Raw genomic sequence first — 21,848 nt, 5'->3', positions numbered from 1 at the left:
ATCGTTAAGATAAAACATAATTGCAGCAGGTGCAAGAGCATGGTACCTGCTTATAACTAAATCACAAACATTTAAAACAAACAAACTATGGGCTCTGGTTTTGACTCTTTTTATAGCCTTTTCATTACAAATTCAAATTGCAAACGCAAAATGAACAAAATTGAGCATTTCAAAATCAAATAATTCAAATCCAATTGACTTTCCCCATCAGAGATTAAATGGCTTCCCATTTCCACTCTATTCACGAACCCAAATGAAACTGGGCAGGACAAGAAGGTATACTTAAATGACAGGAAATTGACTGATGCTAGTTTGAAATAGGTAAACAGCTTTCCTCCTTCCCAAAGTAAAATAAAGGGACACAGCCACATTATAATCCACAGTATAGATCACTTATTAGCTGGTAGCCATGTGATGTTTTCAGGGGTATCATGGACACTGAAAAGTGAGCCTCCACTCAGAAGAAAACATCTGCCAGTGTACTGTGGGCCTAATGAGCCATTAAGAAACATGCCCTCGCCACCAAAAATGCAAATAGCACATTCTATTATAAGCCCTTAATTATGGTAATACGATAATCTTAAACAAATCCACGGCATGCTGATTACTGGAGCCCGCCAGTTCAGTCTGTCTGTCCAAGGATCAGCAGGTACCAACCAGGTCAGTCACTGGGACAATTTCAGAAAGAAATGTTGAATATGCATTTGCGGTAGACAATCAACACTGGGATGTTAATTTGGGTTAAGATATTAGCATTTGGATGAGCTTAATCACAAGTTTAATGAGGATGCTTATGCTCTAGTCAATCATCTTTTGCACCAATCTATTTACGCCCTTGTTAATCACATCCAAATGTTTGAGATTTCTTTTATAAAAATGTGATTCAAGTCAAAGGCTCTTGTCCAATTAGCCCTTGTTGACCGCCCACAAAGCCTACATGGAGATAGCAGACCCCAGAACACAAGAGGCTTCTTATAAAAAAAAAAAAAAACCTGCAGCAGCACAGTTAAGCAGTGGTCACACACACACACACACACACACACACACACACACACACACACACACACACACACACACACACACACACACACACACACACACACACACACACACACACACACACACACACACACTCTGCAGGTCACTTCTATAACCGCATTACTGAAGCCAGCTGCTACTGCAGCAGCATGCACTTCCCTAAAAACTACAATTGGATTGAGGAATTCATGGTTTTCCCTCTTTTCTTTTTGGTTTAGTGGTTTGTTTTTTTCCCCCTCCATCGTCTTCAAACAGGTCGCTCCCCCACGGTATGCCTCTATGGTTACAGCCAGTATAGTGGGTGACTGCTGGACTAAACGTGTTATTTTTAAATTGACAGGGAAATGTCCCAGTTGGACACAGACAAAGCCTGTTTCTCCATCCAATTCCTCATACCACTTTCTCTCTGCCCTGCCATCATTTTCTGACGCATCTATGCATGCAGCCAGCCAGCCAATTTCTGTACAGCCTGTGGCTTGTATGGAGGTCTGTGCAAGGTGAGCATGAGCAGTTCCCCTGCAGCGCCTCACTCTGGCTAACCAAAGTCAAAATCTTTACTCAGGATAACTAATTTTTGCGGTCACTAAGCAGGTTCGGTTTGGAATGAGTAGGGGGTTATTTGTGAAAGGGGGAAGGTCTGTGGAGGATTGGAGGGGGGTTGGATATGAGGAGAGCCTGATGAATTTCCCTTCTCAGCAGGGTACTGTATGAGAAGATTGGCAGCACGGGCAGGGGCCTTGTGGCTCATTTCTTCGTGCTAACTGCTACTGGTGCACTACAGCTCAGAATCCCACTGCAGAACACAATCGATCGCTCCTGTGGCGGCAGCAGGAATTGGATAAAAGGATCCTGCCGGCATCCGGCCGGCGCCTGCCCTAGCAGGGAGAGCTAATGGCTGAATCCAGGCCCTGGTCACAGCACACAGGGAGGGGGGCAGGGGCTAGCAGAATCATAGTCATTACTGCAGCGGCACATGCCCTCTCTTCACTCACGCGCCTGCAACTCTCTACTCCTCAGGCCTGCCTGGCCAGGGTCACTAATCAATGCCCGCACTCTGGAGTCACACCTCCTGATCACAGCTTAACACAGAGCTGAAGGCTACAACAACATTATGCTATGGGCAGGCAGGACAGTGTAGCCATTTCACTGCATCAAACAGGCAAAGCAGTATTTTCTCCTTATTCCTGGCATACTTTGGATTTAAGGTGTGCAATTTATACAATGTTACGATAATCTAAAAGTCACGGACAGGCAGGAACTGTCAAAAGTTATAACGGGCTAAAAACAGATACAGGACCTTTTTACCTTTTTTGTGAGGCAATCATCAGAATCTGATGGCATACGAGTGGAGACATGGAAGATGGCTTCCACGGTGGAGGTAGCATAGTAAGGAGCCGTTAGACCCGTGCTGCCATTCCTCTGGAGGCCACCCATAAAGCCGCAGTGTGTGGCCAGATCCACCTGAGGGATACATGGACAATTTAGCGTGCATTGTGCAATGTGTGCATATTTCGCCTGTATCTGTGGACATAGAGGGTGTGTTGCTTTGAGGGTTGTGGTTTTTGGTACCTCCCATCCCAGTCCAGAAACAAAGTCTTCATAGGCCTGGCTGCCTGCACTGTTAGACAAGATGGAGCACTTGTCCTCTTGGCCCTCTCCAATGTAGAACACAGCAATCTTGTGTGTCTCCCGACTACAGAACAAAACATATAGTAGCCAATATTAAAAGAACACAGCAGGCAATTTTATAAACGCAATGGAACTTGAAGAGCTTCTCACTACTCTACCTACTTCAGATGAAAATGCTTTGAAACGTGAATCCAATGAGTCAAACTACACTACACTTGCTTATCAAGGTTAATTTGTGTGTGTAGGTCTAATTAAGGTGTCAAAAAACATCAGGAGAGCAGCATGTGAAATTTTTTTTTCAAATCTCTCCAGCTCTAACATGATTTAAAAAAGGATGGCAGCAAAGGCCCCCATCTACTTTCCCTGTTGCCATGGCAGTAAAACATGCTGGGGTAGATTTAGGGCACTTCGCATGCTTGCGCACAGGTTGTTATTGCCCAACCAAGTCTGGCCATCTGGGAGAATGAAGTCCAGTCCTAAGGGAAATTTTTAATAAGCTCCTGTCATTAGCAATGTGTGGTGTACTTATTGATTGGACTAAGAGAGACATGGTAAGAGAAAGACAGCAAGAGTGATAGTGGGAGACTTACATGGCTGTGATCAACAGGAGATGGTACAAATTAGAAAGATCATTGGGGAGGAAGGGAGGGAGGGGGCAATATAATCTGTTTGGAGTAACTGTATGATTTATAACCTGTGTTAATTTCACTTATGTGGAAACAAAGGGCTGCAGTGACAGTTTGATGATTAGATGGTTATAAAATTCCACATGGAATTTATAAAGGTATTACCACTTCCTGGAATCCAAGTTCTTCAGTTCCCTTAAGAGTTTGAAGTTTTTCTTCAACAAATGGAAACTTTTCCTGTTTGACAAAAACAGTGTTGATTAAACATCATACTTTCAACTCTGTATATAAAACACAATTCAGGAAACTGCCATGCTTTTGAAAAAGTGGTATAATCTACTAGCCAATTTTCAAAGAAAAAACCTGTTTTTAACCAAAGTTTTGTTTTGCAGACAAGATTAACAACAACAAAAAGGCACAGGTGCAAACAGCAATCTCCTAGCTGTGTGCACGTTGTACCATCACCATTAAGAGGTGTAAGCTTTTAATTTACGGGGTAGCACGGCAAAGATATAGCTCTGCAAGGTAGACCTTAGTGAAAACAGCTGGGCACTCTTATCCTGTGGAGAGGAGATTAAGACACTAGACTCCACAGTGCTTTTAACTTTGCTCTCTCTCTTTGAGTAACGAGCCAACATCAGTTACTTTGAGGATGAAGGAAGTAACTTGGGTTCAAAAATGGTATTAGACTGAAGAGGTTATTTTGTCCGTCATACTGGTTACATGTAAGATGTAGGTGTGCAGACTAAAGGATAAAGAAATATATTGAGAGGCAAATCTTTTCTTCTTCTTCTAGAACAGTGCAAACCAGACCCGTGATAGTAGCCAATTTCAGTTGGTAGAGTACCTGCGGTCCCAAGAGTTCATGCCAAGGTCATTAAGCAGCAGCCGGCAGAAGTAGAAAGGAGCTTTTGGTTCCTGGTGGGAAGGTTCCCTCTGGCAGGCTGCCCGAAAGCTTACATCAGCATCCCATCTCCTTACTTGCTCTTCCTCCTGCTGAGTCTGACGCAGAATGGCCTCCAGGATGGCGCTCTCTTGCTCTAGGTCCATGCCATGGGGTGAGGGGGCTGGCTGGTTGAGCCTGAGTTGTGGCTGGGGCAGGCATTCTGGGCTGCTTTGGCCTAGGTCCTCCAAAAGTGTATTCAGAATATCTATCTCTTCCTCCTCACAGCAGTCAGAGAGGGAGTCCAAGACGGAGCAGTGATTTTTGTACGGTCCCTTTGTTGGAGAGATGGGCTGGTTTCTGCTGTGAGCAACAGTAGTAGAAGTAGTAGAAAGAGGGCGATCAACTGCATTAAAAACTCCTGCATCAAGAGAGTCTTCCTGGGTTGTGCAATAGAGGATTGCGCCATCCCACGAGTATTTGCCCGAGATGTCCCGGACGATTACACGCACTTGGGAGGAAGGTTTGGGGGGCTGTCCGACAGTGGGGGTCTCTGACGGGATCTGCAGGTAGGACACTAGCGTGCTGTCATTGAAGACAAAGAGCTGCAGGTTGGGGCTTTTGAAGACCTCGGAGGACAGCTCGGATGACTCCACATACGGGTTGTCGTGGTTCTCGCTCACAAGGCTATGGAGAAGGGCTGGGCCACCGCTCAGCGGATGATGGCCCAGATGGTTCACCAGGTGTGTCATGATCATTCGTGCTGTCAGGGGAATCAGCTCCATGTTCCGGCGTCGCTTTTCTGGTGGAAGCAAGAGGGCAAAGAGATAAAAATACTGGAGACATCTCTGATGGAAAACACGTTAGTAAGTGTAAAACGTGCTCAATGGTTAAAGTTACTGATGGGTTTAGAATAAAGCTGCACATGAGTCTATCTTTTATAATACATTCAATGCACACTTTGCTAACCATATTTCAAACACCCCACATTTGTGTTAGCTCTTTTTTTATACAAAGCAAAATCTCATTTGTGAATAATAATAGGGGTACTTTATTCATTTCTCACAATAGCTTGGCCAGCACACCTAAGTAGGTAGCATCTAATCATGAGAGACAACTTTGAAAAGCCCATTGAGTCTTCTTACAATGGACATGTGTTGAGACTGGCTGAGTGCTAATGAGAACCACCATCTTTACAGGCTGCTTAATAGGACTCTACTTAGTGAATTGCATTTATGTAAATGCACAGGTTTGTACTCCCAAGTGAAAGGCATGCCATGCTTTATTCTCATGCTTTATTCTGCAGTGATGTAGGAAAAACAAGAAGATGCACTCTTGCATTGTGACAGTGCTATCAATACCATCACCCCCCATCAAAGTGGAGAAAGCTCTTTAGAAAGCAGGCCAAGCTGCATTAGAGATGCACTAGCCCTTTGATGTGACTTGATCAATATGAGGTGGGGACATGAATATAACTAGGTCGGCGCTCTTTGGTTTGCCCTTTTGATAGTGTTTTGTTATTTCTAGTAAGAATCTGTGCAGCTGTGTCCCAGAAAGCAGAGGTGTGGTGAAATGTTTCCAGGCAAAAGCTAATGTTCAAATTTCTTACATTGTTTCAGTAGCCTGCCCTTTGTATTTAGGCTCTAAGGACTTTTCAGAAGTTGAGGACATGATGGAGAGAGAGAGAGAGAGAGAGAGAGAGAGAGAGAGAGAGAAATACATTGCCTAATGGAATCACAAGGTCACAAAAAAGAAGAAAGAAAAAAAATCACATTTTTATTCGAACCCCATAATGGGTCTTCTCTCTAGGGCTAAGTACTAATGCGAACATTCCATTCCCTGTGATGGTTGATTTCCTTTTCATACTTTTAATAAGACATTGACATTTAATGGAGAGGCTCCAAATGGATAGGCTACTCAGAGTTTGCTTTTCCCTGTAATCCTTTTTTGGATTATTATTTTTTTTTTTTTTTGGGGGGGGGGGGGGGGGGGAAGAATGTGTCCCTGTGGTCTGTCAGAAGCCCAGTAGGAGCTGAAATGAAGTGGTTTGTGAAAAAAGTAATCAGAGATAGTCATCTAGTGATAAGATATGATGTGACAGCTGACAGCCAACTGAGTTTTTACTCTCCCACACATAATTAGATGCACATACTATGCATCCCATCATCGTCATTTTATCTGTTAGGCCAGTGCAATCTTTCACACAGCGGATGGTAAAAAGGGGCATCAGGAAGGCTCAATGTCCTTACCCTCAGCTACAGTGAGCAGGTTGCCGAAGTCGGTGGTGGTTGTCTGGGAGTGTAGTGGCTCGAAGCTCTTAACCTGACCCAACATGAGGTCATAATCAGTGGACAAGTCTGACAGGCTGAGGAGGTAGTGGCTCTGTTGGGTGTGCAGGTTGGAGCCGGACACACAGCAGTGCAGCACCTGAGGAACAGTAGAGAAAGGGTAGTACTTGGTGATTCAGATTTAGTGTTCCTAGGTAGTTTTTCTACATAATAGCAGTTATAGGCTCTTTGGTGTGTAAAGACATCCTGTTAGATATGGTGGTGTCTGGTGAGACAATGCACAGTGACACTCCTGCAGGCCTGCTCTAGGTTTACATTATCCAGAAGCATATGAAAAGAGGAATATATGGGCCATTTACATCATAAGGCTGTGGAAGAAAAGAGGGAGAGGAGCGAAAAGAGGATCTTTATTGCCACTAATCCATTTCTCCTGTGATGTGTGAGTGTATCGATCTACATAACAGATGGCAGAGCCTCCGTTGGCAGGGCTAGATAAGGCGCGCTGAGGGCAGTTGATCACAACCATGGACAGGTTTACACTGTTTGATTTAATTAAGACTTTATCCTTGTGCTCAGCTCCTACCACAAACATGCACACACAGCCACACACACACACACACACACACACACACACACACACACACACACACAGTATAATCTGAGTGGATGTAAAGTGCTGCATGTGAGCGGGCAAAATATATGCCTGATGTATGTGTATGAGGGGGCCTCTCATTCAGAGTAGAGCAACTTGGGTAAAGCCATGCAAAGGCTAATCCCATTCAGTGCACACATACGCTTAAACTTGGCTGAGAGATGCTCTGAGAGGCAGGCTGGCCCTGCCATCTGAAACAGTATTGTGTGTGCAATGTAGACAGTATGTGGATGATTCTACCGGGCAGACCTCTGGGTGCATGGGGGAGGGACTGGAGGCTTGAAGCTGAAAAGACCTGAACCAAACAGCTGTTACACCAAAGCCCCAAAGAGCTTCCTCTGTGGAGAGGTGGAGAGACAGAAAGGGAGGGGGAAACCCGCAGCTGTGCTTGACAACTAAGTGACTGCACTTTGCATAGCAACAGTTCCTGGAAGGTAACATACAGTCCAGTGCATACTGTAGTTAGGGCACATATTGTGCATACACGAATCCACCTATGTTTAAACATAAATCAAATAAGGCGCGCACGCACACGCATGCACACACACACACACACACACACACACACACACACAATGCAGCTGGTTGCCGAGGCAGGTTGAGGGAGCAGATGGAGAAGCTTGAGCCGGACTCCAGTGAACCAATGATGTCTGATGCAATGTTGCTTTACATCGATCTGCATGCTGTTAGTCACCAATAACTTTCCTCACTTTTCTTTTTACCTCAGGACGAATAGCATGACAACCTTTTCATTAGCTGTATTGTGCTAGTTTTTGATGGCTTGATATTTAATAAGCATTTTTAAATATAAAAACTGTAATTAAAGGAAGGTGAAGCATGAAAAATAAACGGACACTCCCTGCTACCTTGTCAGTGACCCAATGCCAGTGATGGAATAAAAGGCAGATGTTTCTTATTAGGGAAGCTATTCTCTGTTTGCTATAGAGAATAAATAGCAGCCAAGGTATCTGTTGAAATGTATAGATTTCACTCTTGATATTGCATTAATATTGTCACACCTTGTGATGCCTTGCTTAATATATTATTTCCAATTAAACCCAGAGGGTTCATGCCTTTGTGTGGTGATAGACAACCAATCATGTCAAATTGTCTTTGCTTTCATAGCAGCTGCAGTCGCTCTCATATTAAGACATATTCCATTCAAATCTCCAGGACAAGCGTTTATAGCCTGAGCTTATCAAGTGGACAAAGGGTCCTGTTTGAATAATTGGACCATTTCTTATCAGGGGTGACATCCTTACAAAGATGTGCCGTTGACCGCATCTGCCCAGACAGGAGGGAATGAATAATACCACATTCATTTGTGCCTGAAGCTTGGCCCTCATCCTCAGGGTAAGACCAGAAAATAAAGGGTTAGAGGGACAAATTCAGAGGACTACATTGAATGCTGCATATTTTGCCTGTTTTAAACAAATGCAGTATATGCTACTACAAAGCAAGTCGTAAGGATTTCCTGCATATGATTAATGCCAACCGCATGCGTCAGCTATGGCGTGTGCCTCTATGCTGTTGTGCCACTATAATGTTAAATGAGGCATAGTCATGAGGTCACGGTGTAGGTGAGTCTAATTAAAGTGGCAATCCCATTTGGTGGGATGGGGGTGGAGGAGTCAAAGCTGAAATTGTGTCTGCGGGCAAACACTATGTACGTTTCAGAAGATATTAGAAAGCAGTCAGTAGTAAAAGAGTGGCCATTCTTTAGGTTTGTTTGTTGTAACTGAAACTTTCAGCTTTTCCCAACTCCCAGCTGCCAGTGAGGCTACACACCCTGTAGATGTAGTCCAGCAGCGGGGCCTTGTGGGATGTGCGGTCCTCCAGCGAAGGCATGGTGATGGGCTCCAGCAGCAGACTCAGGGGAACGGCCATGCACCAGTCCAACAGGCAGAGCAGCAGTGACACCATCAACTGAGGAAATAAGAAATATATTTGGTCAACAAACTACAAAGCAAAATTATATTAATACAGCAAAGCAGAGCTAGGCAGTTCCTGAGAAACAACAGGTAATAGAGGAGAACTGTAAAGACAGAAAATACAGAGGCAGAGAGAGGAAAAGAAAACAAATCACTTCAGCAGAAACATTCCTCTGCAAATGCACCATTCCAACATGATAGATCAAGGGCCTTTAGATCTCAGCCTTGTCTCCCCCTTTCCAACATGTACCTTTTTGTCTGCTTCCACTGTTGAGTGCTCTGCGCTAGGCAACAAAAAGGCTATTGTAGCCACAAAGATCTGTGTTGGGACAAAACAAGGAGAAAGATAAATGGATGACACACTCCTTTTCATCAGCTGAGTCCGGGGTGTGCTAAAATGGATGTGATGCCATGGGATGTAGAGTATGCATATGCATGAGTAATGACTAATGTAAGACTTGCATTTAAAAGCTTAAGTGACTTGATAGGAATCTTTCACTCAATTTCTTACTTATAATATGTTCTCACAAGCCCCTAATGGCTACTGGCAATTGAACTTTGTGTGTGTGTGTGTGTGTGTGTGTGTGTGTGTGTGTGTGTAAGTGTGTGTTACCTCAATTATTTTCTTAGGCAGAGTGGGCTCCAACCTCTGGAGATGTTCCCAGTGAGAGATGAGCAGCTGAAACACGTCACAGGCCACTTGAGCCACTGCTTTGTTTCCAAACTGGACAAACAAACAAATAAAGGCAAGAACTAGTCAACAATGCAAAGAATTTGGCTCCTTTTATATTAAGAAAGCATTAACATAGAGAACATTTCTGATGATTAACCAGTATTGTCCTGTTATACATGTAAATTCTTGGAGCAGACTTTTATTTCAACTGCCTGGACATTGTTGTTGTGACACATTGCACATTCACTCTGCGAGCAAAACAACAACTCACTGGAAATCCAGACATGCTAGCAGGCTGAGTGAAGATATCCTTGGCTCAATGTTTTGCAGTCACTGGCCATCATCCGATTTTTTGCTTGCTTGTTTAACTAATAATGTGATTGTTATTGAGAGCAGTTCTTCCTTTTTGGATTTGTGTTACCAAAATACCGAAACTCCAACAAAAAAAAAAGCAGAGGGACATTGCTGGTTGAAGAAGTTTAGGGATACACTGACTGTAACAAAATTCCCTTAAATTTAGCTTTCGCTTACTGTGCATGTAATCAGCGTAATTTCATTTCCACTTCAAACTATGGCTCATTTTCTCCAGACTCATTGCAGGAAAGAATTGAGCTGTTGACAATTTTCTTTCAAATGTGGATTTCTTTAGTGATTTGAAATTCTTTGTGGAGAAATAGAATTTCTCATTTCTTCTAGCTGAATGGCTCTCAACATGTAACAAGGGCAGACAATGTGGAGAGTGCAGAAATGGCCAAACACAAAAAGGGGCCCTGAGAGTTCAGCACCTGCTTTTAGAAAAGAGACTCTCAGTGCCACTCTTCCCTCTAGATCCCCCACCCAGCCTGTACACTCTATTTTGGGGCTGGCTGCGTCTGTGTGTCAAGTTGTACAGGGGAGTGATTACTGCTCCATTAGAGAGAAGGTGGGGGGGGGGGGGGTGGGTGGGTGCGCGAGCAGGAAGCTGGGAGATGTAGCTGCTTAAATTGGTCCACATCTACAGAGAGCGAGCAGCCTGGAAATTACGCTACCGCCCCAAACCCTTTTCCATGAACCCCCCACACACACACACACACACCACTGGTTCTCTGCATCTCTTCACTCAGGGAGAAAAGAGGGCTCTTCCAAAATATGCCCATGAGTCACATCACTGCACGTTTTATTCTCACACTTTCTGTCCACTCACTATGTTGAAATTGTCCTGAAGTCCATTTATGTAATCAACTATGATTTCTGTTCGAGCTAAACACTATAGGGCTTGTGTGGTACAACAAAAAAAGACTTCCTGGATACATTTGTTTAAAAACACTGGATAACAGTTATGTATTCTATTCAGAATGTTTGCCACAGTTACCATTGTCAACACCGCCCATGATACAACTGTTTTCTATAAATCATATTGTACGCATAATTTAGGAGATATCAAAGTGCAAATGCATTGATGATGCGATGAAGCTTCCAGAGGGTCACTGACCTTCAGTGTTACTCCCAGAATATTGATGGCATCTTTCACTTGGTGGTGGATGTTCTTCTGCATGAGCTCCTCACACACCCACAGACCAAGACTGCACACAGCAATGCATCTAAATGACAGAAGAAGTGAAAATATTCTTTTGGTAAATGGGCTTTAATAGCATTGCACAGAATTTCTTATATTTATAAATGCTCTGTATCAATTAGCTTTTTAATTGTAATTATGCATACACACATGTATGTAAAAACACATTCACATCAAACTAATAAAATAGACAATGTAACCTAAGAAAAAAATAAGCATCACTAATATTGGCAATCACACCTGGCCCCTTCACAGTGTTCCTTTGTTGCCGTCTCTAGCAGGATGTTAACCAGATAATCCTGAAAAGTGAAGAAAACATGCTAAATTTACTACATGTTCTCAAATGATAATCTAGGCCATTCCCATCATTTTATATTTGTAAAGATATGATACCATTAATTGTAACATAAGACATCATACTTAAGGCCAATTTATACTTCTGCGGTAAATCGACGCCGTGGGTACGTACGTAGGAAACCTTCGTGTGGGCCTGACGTGCACCTTTCAAAAAATATAATTACAAGTTGCGCCAATGCACGTCGCTTGGCCATGGCTTGGTAGCGTTGCATTTCCCCCTACTCATTTCCGGGTTCTCGTTCTCCATAAACAACATGAAAACAAGGAGAGGGTTAACTTTTTCTGCTACAGATTTCCGACTGTTGTTAGAAAGAGTCGATACTCGCTAATCCCCGTCACTCTCTTACTCGCTCTACCCTACACTCCCCACTCACACACACATGCCGGGCCCTGCTATTCTCTTAAAGAGATCGACACACACAAACGCACAAGTGTAAACCTCAGGCCACTTATGTAGGCTAGGGTGAAAGCTCTGCATGGAGCCTCCGCAGAAGCATACATCCTGCTTTAAGATCCTATAATGTTTAAATTTTCTGAGAAATGTGTAAAACTCTTTCTTGACTGCAGGTGACTAATCCACTTACAATATACAGTGAGCAGTTTTTACATTTAAATGTTATTACAGGATATATCCAACATGGCACATGACACCTTGATATCCTCATTGCCTAAAATGATGTCATCAGAGCCAGGCACATGCTGCAGTATAGGAATCTGGAGGTAAAGGTTGGGGAAACACACGAGGGAGCCCAGTATTGTCTGAGCCTCCATCCTTGGAGCCTGGAAGAGATGAGAAAAGAAATGCTATCATTCATTCCCCGAAGCTACATGAAAACAACCCACTTCCAGGAAGAGGGAAGATCGCTATCCGGGGAAAAAGGATTGGAGGCATCCAGCAGAATTAATTGCGTCTTTATTCATGATTCTGCTGATGCTCAACCGAATCTCTTGACACATGGTAGGCGTTGGACAACAAAATTACTGATAAAACATGCGAAGGATACAGCTCTAAAACAGATTGTACATCTTGTTGAAATTACAGTATCTGTAAGATACAGTAAGAAACAACACATAAAAAGGTCCTTGTAAATCTAGCCACAGTCGTGCAAAATATTTGCATCATAAGCCTGTGTTCATGTGAGCATAATTCCATAAGTATGTATTGAACTTGCGACAATCATCTGTTTGCATTCGTTTCATGGCAGAGTCGACAATGCCTACTGTTTTTCAAAAGGCCACAATTACTGAGAACACGTTGGTTTCCACAATGAATCAAACGTGACAGCGTTATATTCACACTTTGAATGTGATGCCCTTATGCATTAATTGAAACAGACATTTGTTTTAGGTGTAGTTAATTGCTCTTTGCTTCTCAAAAAACAGCAGCTGTAGGCCTTTGAGTTAAAGATGTGTACATTTAAATCAAGTTTTATTTATAGGCAATAGGTATAGCCAGTAGGCAATTTGTCAATTTCTAACAGGAAGGACAGACTTGGTTTGTTTCATGCACCCGCGACTAGGAAACCGCCCCAACATAACTCTGTAATATTTGTGTTATTATGTCCCTCCGACTCTCTCTTATAACTACTAATAACTATTGACAAAACAGTTTGAACTTTTCAATGTCAAAAAGCTGCAAAATTTAAGAAAACTATTACAGGGGCATATGTTATTCATAGAACTATCAGTTATGAGTGAGTGAGGGAGTGAGTGAATGAATGAGACTGATGAACTTACTGAAGATCAACCGGTATGAGGAGAAATTCTGTTTTTGCATTTAGTTGCATCTTTAAAAACGAGTTCTAAAACATTTTCAGTGACATTCCTGAAAACTTTTAAATATGTGTGATATTTAACAACTTTTTCTAGTTGAAACATATATAGATTGATATGATAAAAGTGTGTGCGTACCTCTGAGGAGTCAGAGCTGAGAACGCGGGCCGCAGCAGTGATGAAATCTCCAACAAGCATGGTGAAGCCCGGCAGACCGAGGAAGAAGAAACGAGGAGAGCAGGAACGAATGATGGTGTTCAAAACATCCTGATGATAAGCATGCACATACACAAATCTTAATAGTCAGTACACAAACCATCATTTTCATATTGATATTTAGGTTATTAGCCATCAACTTGAATACCAGAACAAACCATCATCTATCAGAACTAAAACTGAGTATCTTAGCACTTCTTCACAGTTAGATGGAATTTTTGCATTTGGTATGAGCACATGGTCTTGTTAGTGTGGGTGCAGAGAAGCAGAAATATTTGATAAATGGGCCACCATGTGAGAGATGTGGCAGTGAGAAAGCTTTTTCCTAAGCATTTTAAGTGGATTGAGAAAAGTAAGGCACTCAACAGTACATGTCACTAAAAGACAGAAAAAAGGAGAGAGAGAGAGAGAGAGAGAGAGAGAGAGAGAGAGAGAGAGAGAGAGAGAGAGAGAGAGAGAGAGAGAGAGAGAGAGAGGGGCAGCAGATGGATTGTTCACAGAGGATAAGACAAAGAACTAAAGATCTCAACTTTCGTGAGTCCCATGTATATACACACAAGCAAACCTGTAATTAAAGCAAGAGACAAGGTATTGTTTTGCAGAGGTTCAGGCGGCTCAGTGGCAGATCGGTGCTCTTTCAACATTGACATATGCTGTACTGCAGAGGGCTCTGCACAAAGTGCTCAAGTATGTACAGTATAATACCACGTGAGAAAAAAAAAGCATAGAGAGCTCTTAACAGGTTTTCCATGCTATATTTAGAAGGTAAATGGTTTACTGTTCATTGACAGAAGAAATAAAACAACCCAAAAACATATTGGTATGAGAATGCATTACCTCAGCAAGGCAGAAAAATTGATTCTCTCTTATCTGAGACATGCGCGTGCATATTTGTGTACAAAAGCAAGGTCCAGGCTAGAAACACCTGCCGTCTCGGCCATAAACTTGTGTAAATCGGACAGTTCAAACATCAGGGCACCTTAGCAAACACGCATGCACACAATTTCTCTTGCTGTCTCTCTCAGTCTCTATCACACACACACACACACACACACACACACACACACACACACACATATACACATACACATATCTATCTAGGACATTAATCACCTGAAGCTTTGGTAAACAGGGAATGCAGGTGGACAAAAGAGGAATAGAATAAACATTTAGAGGCAATCCAACATGATGCACTGCATGTGGAAAATTGGTGGAAAGAGCTTTAGGATTGAGGGCCCATTTTACCCTCATTTTGTTGGTAATTGACCTCTTAAATGTGCAGTGCAGAAAGAGGTAATTAGCATGCAACAAACTGTTGCTTGATTGCCTGAAATGAGCATTTTAGAGGAAGCCACAAATGTAGAATGCAAAGTGTTTTCTATTGTATGTAGAGGAAACCTGATTTGAGGTGTGTATAGAAATGAGAATTGAGCCCCACATGTGGCTCTGTGTTGGCAGTAGGAATGGCCCCTGCATCAACAATTGGTGCATTAATGTAACTCTGAATAGAGCCACCTCAGGCCTTTTCATTTGGCCTCATCTCGAGGAAATCACGCTCTGTCCACCTGCTGGCACCTGGGGTGACAGAGTTCAGTCCAGTATTACTCATCGGAAAGTTTTTGTCTCATTTACTAAACATGGACATTTCCAGTTTAGTATGGGCCAGATTTCCTGTTGCAAGTCAACACCACTATCATTACTATGAATATCTGGGGTTTTCCCTTCACAAGCTGTTAAGAACGGATATAACCCACCTGCATAATTACGAGGTGAGAGGTTTAATCAACAGCCACGTTTGTGGTTTAGGGGTCAACTGTTACATTTTAATCTGGCAATATGTAAATTATACAAGACTTCTTTTGTTGCAGTGAGAAGATGAACTTAAGGAGGAGATGGTTTTGGTCTGAAAACACAGGTGTGGAAAACTGCCTGTCCCCTTGTACCTAGCATGTTATATGCAAGATTAACTGGTGTTTTAAGAGTATATGCATGGCTGATATGTCTTTTTTTACCTATGCTAAATGAATTGGTACACAAAAAGCTTTATTTGTGTGCACCACTATACTTTACAAAATATGCTGTTGACTATTGCAGTCCAGACAGTACACCTAATGGATAGATTTCTGCTAGTGTGCTATGGTCATGCCGTTGTGAGACCAGTGACCAGAGGATGACAACCAGGACAATAGCCCTGATCTTGGCACTCTGTCAGATGGAAGGAGAATCCCTCAAAGGGAACTGTCTAAGCTTTTTCTCTAAGCTGAGTTGAATTTACTGATGATGATTTAAACTGGGGTCCCTCTGTTGTCTATGATGTTGGGTTTGCACCAGCCGCGTAAATTCGCTTTGTGTTACATTGCTCACGCGTGTTTGATAGCTCGAGTTGAAATATTTAAAATCACACAGATATGAAATGGCACCATTTGCTTTGCCTGCCGCGAGTTGTAGTCTTTGCATTGACTTTGTATATAATTGCACTGCGCAATTTGGCCGAAACGCAGAAAACAGTATAAGGCTCCATTCACACCAAATCAGGTGTTGCGGCGAAAACAGCAGTAGTGCATTTAGACTGCGTTGGTGGGGACGAAAAAACCGCAGCAGCCCTTTGCCAAAAGTTTAAACAGAACCAACTTTTTGAGAACCGCAACCCTAGATCACGCTGCGGTGGCCAATAACGTAACCTACCAGCGATCAGAAAAAAACAAAATGGAGACACAAATGGGCCATTTAAGCCTGCACTAATCGCTGCAACGCCTGATTTGAATGCAGCCTCAAATACGGCCATTTAAGGCACATTTCATGACTTGAAAAACAGGTAGTTAAAAGAAAATGCTCAACCTGCAAGCTAGAGTATTTTAAGATACAAATGTACACTACATACCGTTTATAAAAACCAAAACTAAACACAAACCATTTGTTCAACTAATTAATTGCACAAGCACAATTATATTAGATGATTTGCAGACCAGCCTGTACTGATGGCTACTTTAATCATGTAAGGTAAAGGGAAAACGAGTGCATGAAAAACAGATATAGTAGAAATATATATGATGGATTTGAAAAAGTGTTTTTTTTTTTTTTCCTTTTTTTTGGATGGGGTGGGGGTTGCGGGTGAAGTCAGAGAGGAAGGAGGAGGGGAAGAGTAAAAGCCACTTTCTTATGTTAAGCAGGCGTGCGGCTGTCCTCTATTGTGTGGCGTGAGGACTCTTTTCTCCGGCCAATTTGAGCATGCTTCAGTGGCCAGCCTGGCTCTGGCCCCCCCGATGCATTATACAGAGCCACAACAAAAGCTAGAGAATGTTGCCTCGTCCCTCAATGTCCCCCCTCATTGCTCTACTCTACACTACGTTCCCCGGGCTCCCCTCCCGCTCCTTCACATACTTGCATTCACACAGACAGGCAGGCAGGCCAGCCTACTCTGGGCCCCTCGCCGATGTGTCAGTCTAACGGAGCGCGACAGACGTCAATCCTTAATTAATCACGTATACGCGGCAGGGGCTCAAAACATTATTTAACGACATGGAAAACATTCTAATAAGCTTGTCGCACTGCCAAGGCGCAATAGAAACCAAGCCAGGAGGGCATATATACACACACAAACACACACACACACACACACACACTTGCATCCAAAACAAACCCCACCCACACACACTTTTATCCCCGTCCTTTGTTTTGGGGGGGGGACTCCATTCATCTCCACTCAGCTTCGTCTGGAAGGAATGGAGCCAGGCCAGATTTAACTACAAGGAAGGGTGTGGCTAAAAGAGGTGGAAGATGCCAAAACACAGAGGCATTCTTCATCACCACTAGTTGGCACGCTGTGTTCAAAATCACAAGCTCAAAAGAAGCCTCAACAATCTTAAATTGCAGTGCACCTACATGACCCCTGGCTCACCTACATGACATGTTGAGGCTCAACTGGCACTGGACACATATTAGATGATAAGCAAAGGGCTACCTGATTTAGATCAAGAACTAACAGGTGAATAGGAATCACTGAGTCAGATCACACAGAAAAATAGAGATGGCAAATTGGGAACTACAAACCATAGTTTTCCAGTTTTTTTAACAGGGCCAATGCATGTACATCACATGAGTTTGACTGATGCGCCATCTAGTGGTGAATAAAAGCACAACTTGCAGCCATACTGCAGGTGCCACCTGCTAGCTGTACCTGGTCTTCACTGGTGATGCCCTTGTGCATGATGTGGTAGAGGTGCACCAAGAAATCACTGTTGGGGAACACATCCTGGTGCCTGGTCATCATCTCACAGATCAGCTTGTAGGCCTGCAGCTTGCCAGCTTTGTACTCAGCTGGAAGCATGGTGGCCTGTAGAGGAGGGGGGGATGCTGAGGTCAGTATCATTATGAGGAGCATCTATTATGCTGCAGGGGTGGTAGGAGAGGTTAGTCAGTTTTGTCCAATTTTTTTTCTGTGGTGCAAACCTGTCACCGTGGGAATCAGTGACCACAGTCGCCGTTTTCCGTCATTGAGGCAAACTATAAATTTGGATCTTGACTTTAACATGCAACATTCTTGTTTTTATGTTTTTGCTAAAACAGTATGATTAGATACTGCTAATTTAATTTGTGTGTTTAGCTGCATACCTACTAAACTATAACACACTTTCAATCTAACCCTCAGTTCCCTGGTTGTTTTTTTGCACATTTTGTTTTATGCCTCAAAGTATTTCATTATTGTGACTGCTGTTTTGTGGATGTTGTCTGCTGTGCCTATGTGTTGTTGGTACCCTAAAGAGCCAGGAGGCCAGCATTCGAAGAGGAGGGATGAAGGTGGGCTGGGGAGGAGAAGACTGGTTGTCCACACTGATCCCGAGATTGTCCCGGATCTGTAAGCACACGTTCACTTTCGGTAAACAAACGTAACCACCATGCATTATCTTTGAGTGAAAAAGTACAGGATAAAGTTTATCTGAAGGCCTCTGTTTAAAATGCTATATATATTAGGGCTGTCAGCATTAACGCGTTAATCGCGATGCGATTAAGGGCCGGGCATAGCGCATTCATTTTTTTAATCCCATTAATCGCATGCTGCCATTTATTAATTTATTTTACACTTCACCCGGCTTTGCGTCGTGCCTAACGGGCTACTATTTTGACCCTTTGCAGCACCGTTATCATCAAGCTGCCACTTCCTCGTAACATATCCTGCTGCTGCAGGCTGCAGGCATGATGGAGAAAGACAGCAGCAATAACTCTGAATGGAGCTTTTTATTTTCCAAAACTCCCAGACGGCTAGTTGAATGAGCACGTTGTGTAACGGCGAATTAAAATATCACCGAAGCACATCAAGCTTGAGCTACCACCTACGGAGCTAAGCATATAGTTCAGTTAACGTGATGCTACCCGCTAGCATGCTACCCACTCAGGCAAAGCAGTATTTTGGAGAGTGCTACTTGCCGACCTGTGGATGAAACCAAATCCCAAAAAATTACTACAGCTCTTGCGAAACGGGTGGCGACTAACTGCAGACCTGTCAGCATCGTAGAGGAATCGGGTCTTAAAGACGTACTACGGTTGTAGTCGTCGAGGGAGAGCCTGTACGACACGGAGAAAGCAGCTAAACTGGAACTGCTGCAAGGTGCTGCAAACGCTGTCTCATTAACCGGTGATCACTGGACGTCAGTGAGTAATCAACATTATTTAGGAGTTACTAAACACTATATTGACTCTGGTAAGGATAGGGATTTTTAGTTTTTTAGTTAGGTACTTGGAGGAATTGTGCAATAATGACAGATTCACACTTTTCTTTTGTTTACAGTAAATAAATAATTACAAATCTTAAAATCAAGTTCATAAAGTAACTTTTTTTGCATTCATTTGATTCCCAATCAAGATACACTGGTAAGAATTGCTTTTGATTGTTAATATGTACTTAAAAACTGTTCTGAAATGCAAAATAATAGAATTTTAATCATGTGATAAAATTCAGCGATTAATCGCGATTAAAAAAATTTATCGTTTGACAGCCCTAATACATTTACATTGATACTTAATGTTACTATGTTACTTGTTGATTAAATTAAAATAATAATGTATACTTTATTAATCCCACAAGGGAAATTACAATGTTTTCACTCCGTTGTTAGAACACACATTACACACTGGCCTGAAATACACACAACACTTAAATCAATCACTCGTCTTTTTATAGTAAGTCATTGTGTTACTTACATTTCACGCCAACTATACAGGATAAAGTAGAGTACAGGATAAAGTGTATATGAAGGCCTCTGTTTAAAATGCTATATCCATTAACATAGATACAGTTGATTCAAATAAAATACAAGTACTATAGTAAGCCATTGCGTACATTTCATGCCAACTATCTTTTTGTAAGAGTGGGTATATCATTTTTCACTTTTGGGATAAAATGCTTCATATTTAGGTGGTTTTTGCCTCTCCACCTTACCTTGGCCAGCTTGTGCCAGAGCTCGTAAAGACAGAAGAAGACCTTGGCATGGATTTTTGGGCAGCGGATGCTGTTGACATCTCCCAGGATACCCAAAATTCTCCTCCACAGGACGAAGGCCGAATCAGCATGCCAGCCAGTCAGGGTCCCACCCGCAATTATGCTGACATCATCAGCCAGACACTCACTACTGTCTGCATGGTCAGAGAGAGTTTGGGGTGGTTTGGGTTAGAGAATAAATTATTTGGTAACACCTATATTTGTAGCTGCCGGTACCTAATACAAAGTAAATGAAATTACATTTTAAAGAGGGTTTTAGATTCAGTCAACAAACACCCTTTATAAAAGCATTTTAAATTTAGAGACTTGTCTCCAATACATAAAAAGATAAATAAACCAGTTAAAGCCATCCTGTTATTATTTAAGCAGTTGTTGACCAAATCCTTAGTTTCTTCGTGCATTTTCCCAAATGCATCCAAACACTCAGTTCTTTGCCCACTGAAACTAATCAAAACACTGAAATACTTTTGGGAAACAGACACAAGTCACATGCATCATCCAAATGAACTCAGATTGGTTTGTGGGAGGACAGTGCCATCTAGTGGGCAGCAGAAGAACAATGGGGAGTGAAGGGGAGCAAAGGCCAGGAAAAGACACAAAAATGGAAAGTGTGTATAGAAGATCTGAGGTGATGACTAAATTATTGATTTTTCAGCTCTTTTAAGAAAATGTTGTTCACAATTAAAGTTAGATATACAAGAATGCACGTTTGGTTTCGAGGAGAACAAAAAAAGAAAAATGTAATGTATTTTATCGAGTAATTGAACGGGAACAAAACAAACGTGTAAGTGTAATGTAGGCAAAGGCTGAAAAATATAGAGCATGGAGAGTCGGTGGTAAAGGAGGGCTTAATGGTCTACATGATGAGTAGCAGCTAGGGGAGCAGTACCCAAGTGGTGTGGCATGTGTAAGACAGACTGATGCATGGTGTCATCCAGGGGGCAGTCCCGCGGGCACTCTGTGTGCACCAGCAGGGCTGGTGAGGCGGGCGGGTTCTGGGGGTAGTGGTAGTGGTTGTGGTGGTGGTAAGACGGGGGTGCAGAGTGGGGAGGGAGGGCACACTCAGGACCTAAAAAGGACAAGGGGAAGGGGTAAAATTGGGTTTGAGGAAGGGAGCACAGGGACAAAGGAAAAGTAACAACTACATGATGATCACAATGTAGGACAACACAGACAGAAGTTCACGTGCAAGGGTGGGAGGGGCAGAGGGGCCACTACATTCTCTCCATCAATAATGATAGGGAGGGGGGGTAAACTCAAAGCTGAAGTGTTGAAAGCACAGAGAAATCTTGACATTATTTTCCTATGAAAATAAAAAATAACTGCGACCAACAAATATTACATTTCTGTTGAAATCACTGTAGACCACAGGTCACTTTCCAGTCACAGAAGTTCACAATGCACAAGCACAAATACTGTCAGCACTTTTAAAAGATTAAATGGCTTAGCCAGAGAGGTACTGTAGCAGATAATGACAAGCTGATCAAGTTTCCTTACCGGGTCACTCTACCTGGCTATGCCTAATCCATCTGGAGTGAGGTAATTGGAGGCACCACAACCCAAGCTAGATGGGACACACCTCAAATAAACCCGCAGAACTGCTGAACTGCTGAACTTTTTCAACTCATTTTTGCTTATCAACCATGCAATAGCTTATCTAGGGTTATTTTCTTTTAATTCACAGCAGTGCTAAAGTATACAGGTCTATGGCTTACCCTGTATTTAACCTGC

At 42.7% G+C, this 21,848-nt stretch overlaps 1 protein-coding gene across 6 annotated transcripts in view; it reads right to left on the bottom strand.

Moving 5' to 3' along the window:
• The window catches only part of ralgapa2 (Ral GTPase activating protein catalytic subunit alpha 2), a 107,242-nt gene that overhangs the window by 37,827 nt on the left and 47,567 nt on the right, over positions 1-21,848 (bottom strand). For 5 of the 6 annotated variants that reach the window (XR_013503631.1, XM_078277149.1, XM_078277151.1 and 2 more), the window contains exons 21-36: positions 21,007-21,186; positions 20,058-20,251; positions 18,376-18,474; positions 17,799-17,954; positions 13,544-13,672; positions 12,284-12,412; positions 11,516-11,574; positions 11,192-11,300; positions 9,661-9,771; positions 9,298-9,366; positions 8,905-9,042; positions 6,426-6,603; positions 4,141-4,978; positions 3,459-3,530; positions 2,608-2,731; positions 2,344-2,499 (exon numbers count right to left, since the gene is read on the bottom strand). Coding sequence is in view for 5 of the 6 variants with exons in the window: in XM_078277149.1 (XP_078133275.1) it covers positions 2,344-2,499; positions 2,608-2,731; positions 3,459-3,530; positions 4,141-4,978; positions 6,426-6,603; positions 8,905-9,042; positions 9,298-9,366; positions 9,661-9,771; positions 11,192-11,300; positions 11,516-11,574; positions 12,284-12,412; positions 13,544-13,672; positions 17,799-17,954; positions 18,376-18,474; positions 20,058-20,251; positions 21,007-21,186 (2,741 nt within the window). In the remaining variant the exon portion in view is untranslated. The remainder of the gene's footprint in view (positions 1-2,343; positions 2,500-2,607; positions 2,732-3,458; positions 3,531-4,140; positions 4,979-6,425; positions 6,604-8,904; positions 9,043-9,297; positions 9,367-9,660; positions 9,772-11,191; positions 11,301-11,515; positions 11,575-12,283; positions 12,413-13,543; positions 13,673-17,798; positions 17,955-18,375; positions 18,475-20,057; positions 20,252-21,006; positions 21,187-21,848) is intronic. The other variant, XM_078277152.1, reaches the window with a different exon arrangement.

This window comes from Sander vitreus, chromosome 20 (genome assembly GCF_031162955.1).
Source record: "Sander vitreus isolate 19-12246 chromosome 20, sanVit1, whole genome shotgun sequence".
Classification (NCBI taxonomy): domain Eukaryota; kingdom Metazoa; phylum Chordata; class Actinopteri; order Perciformes; family Percidae; genus Sander; species Sander vitreus.
The sequence above is the reverse complement of the archived record's forward strand: the minus strand, read 5'-3'. Positions and strand labels throughout refer to the sequence as shown.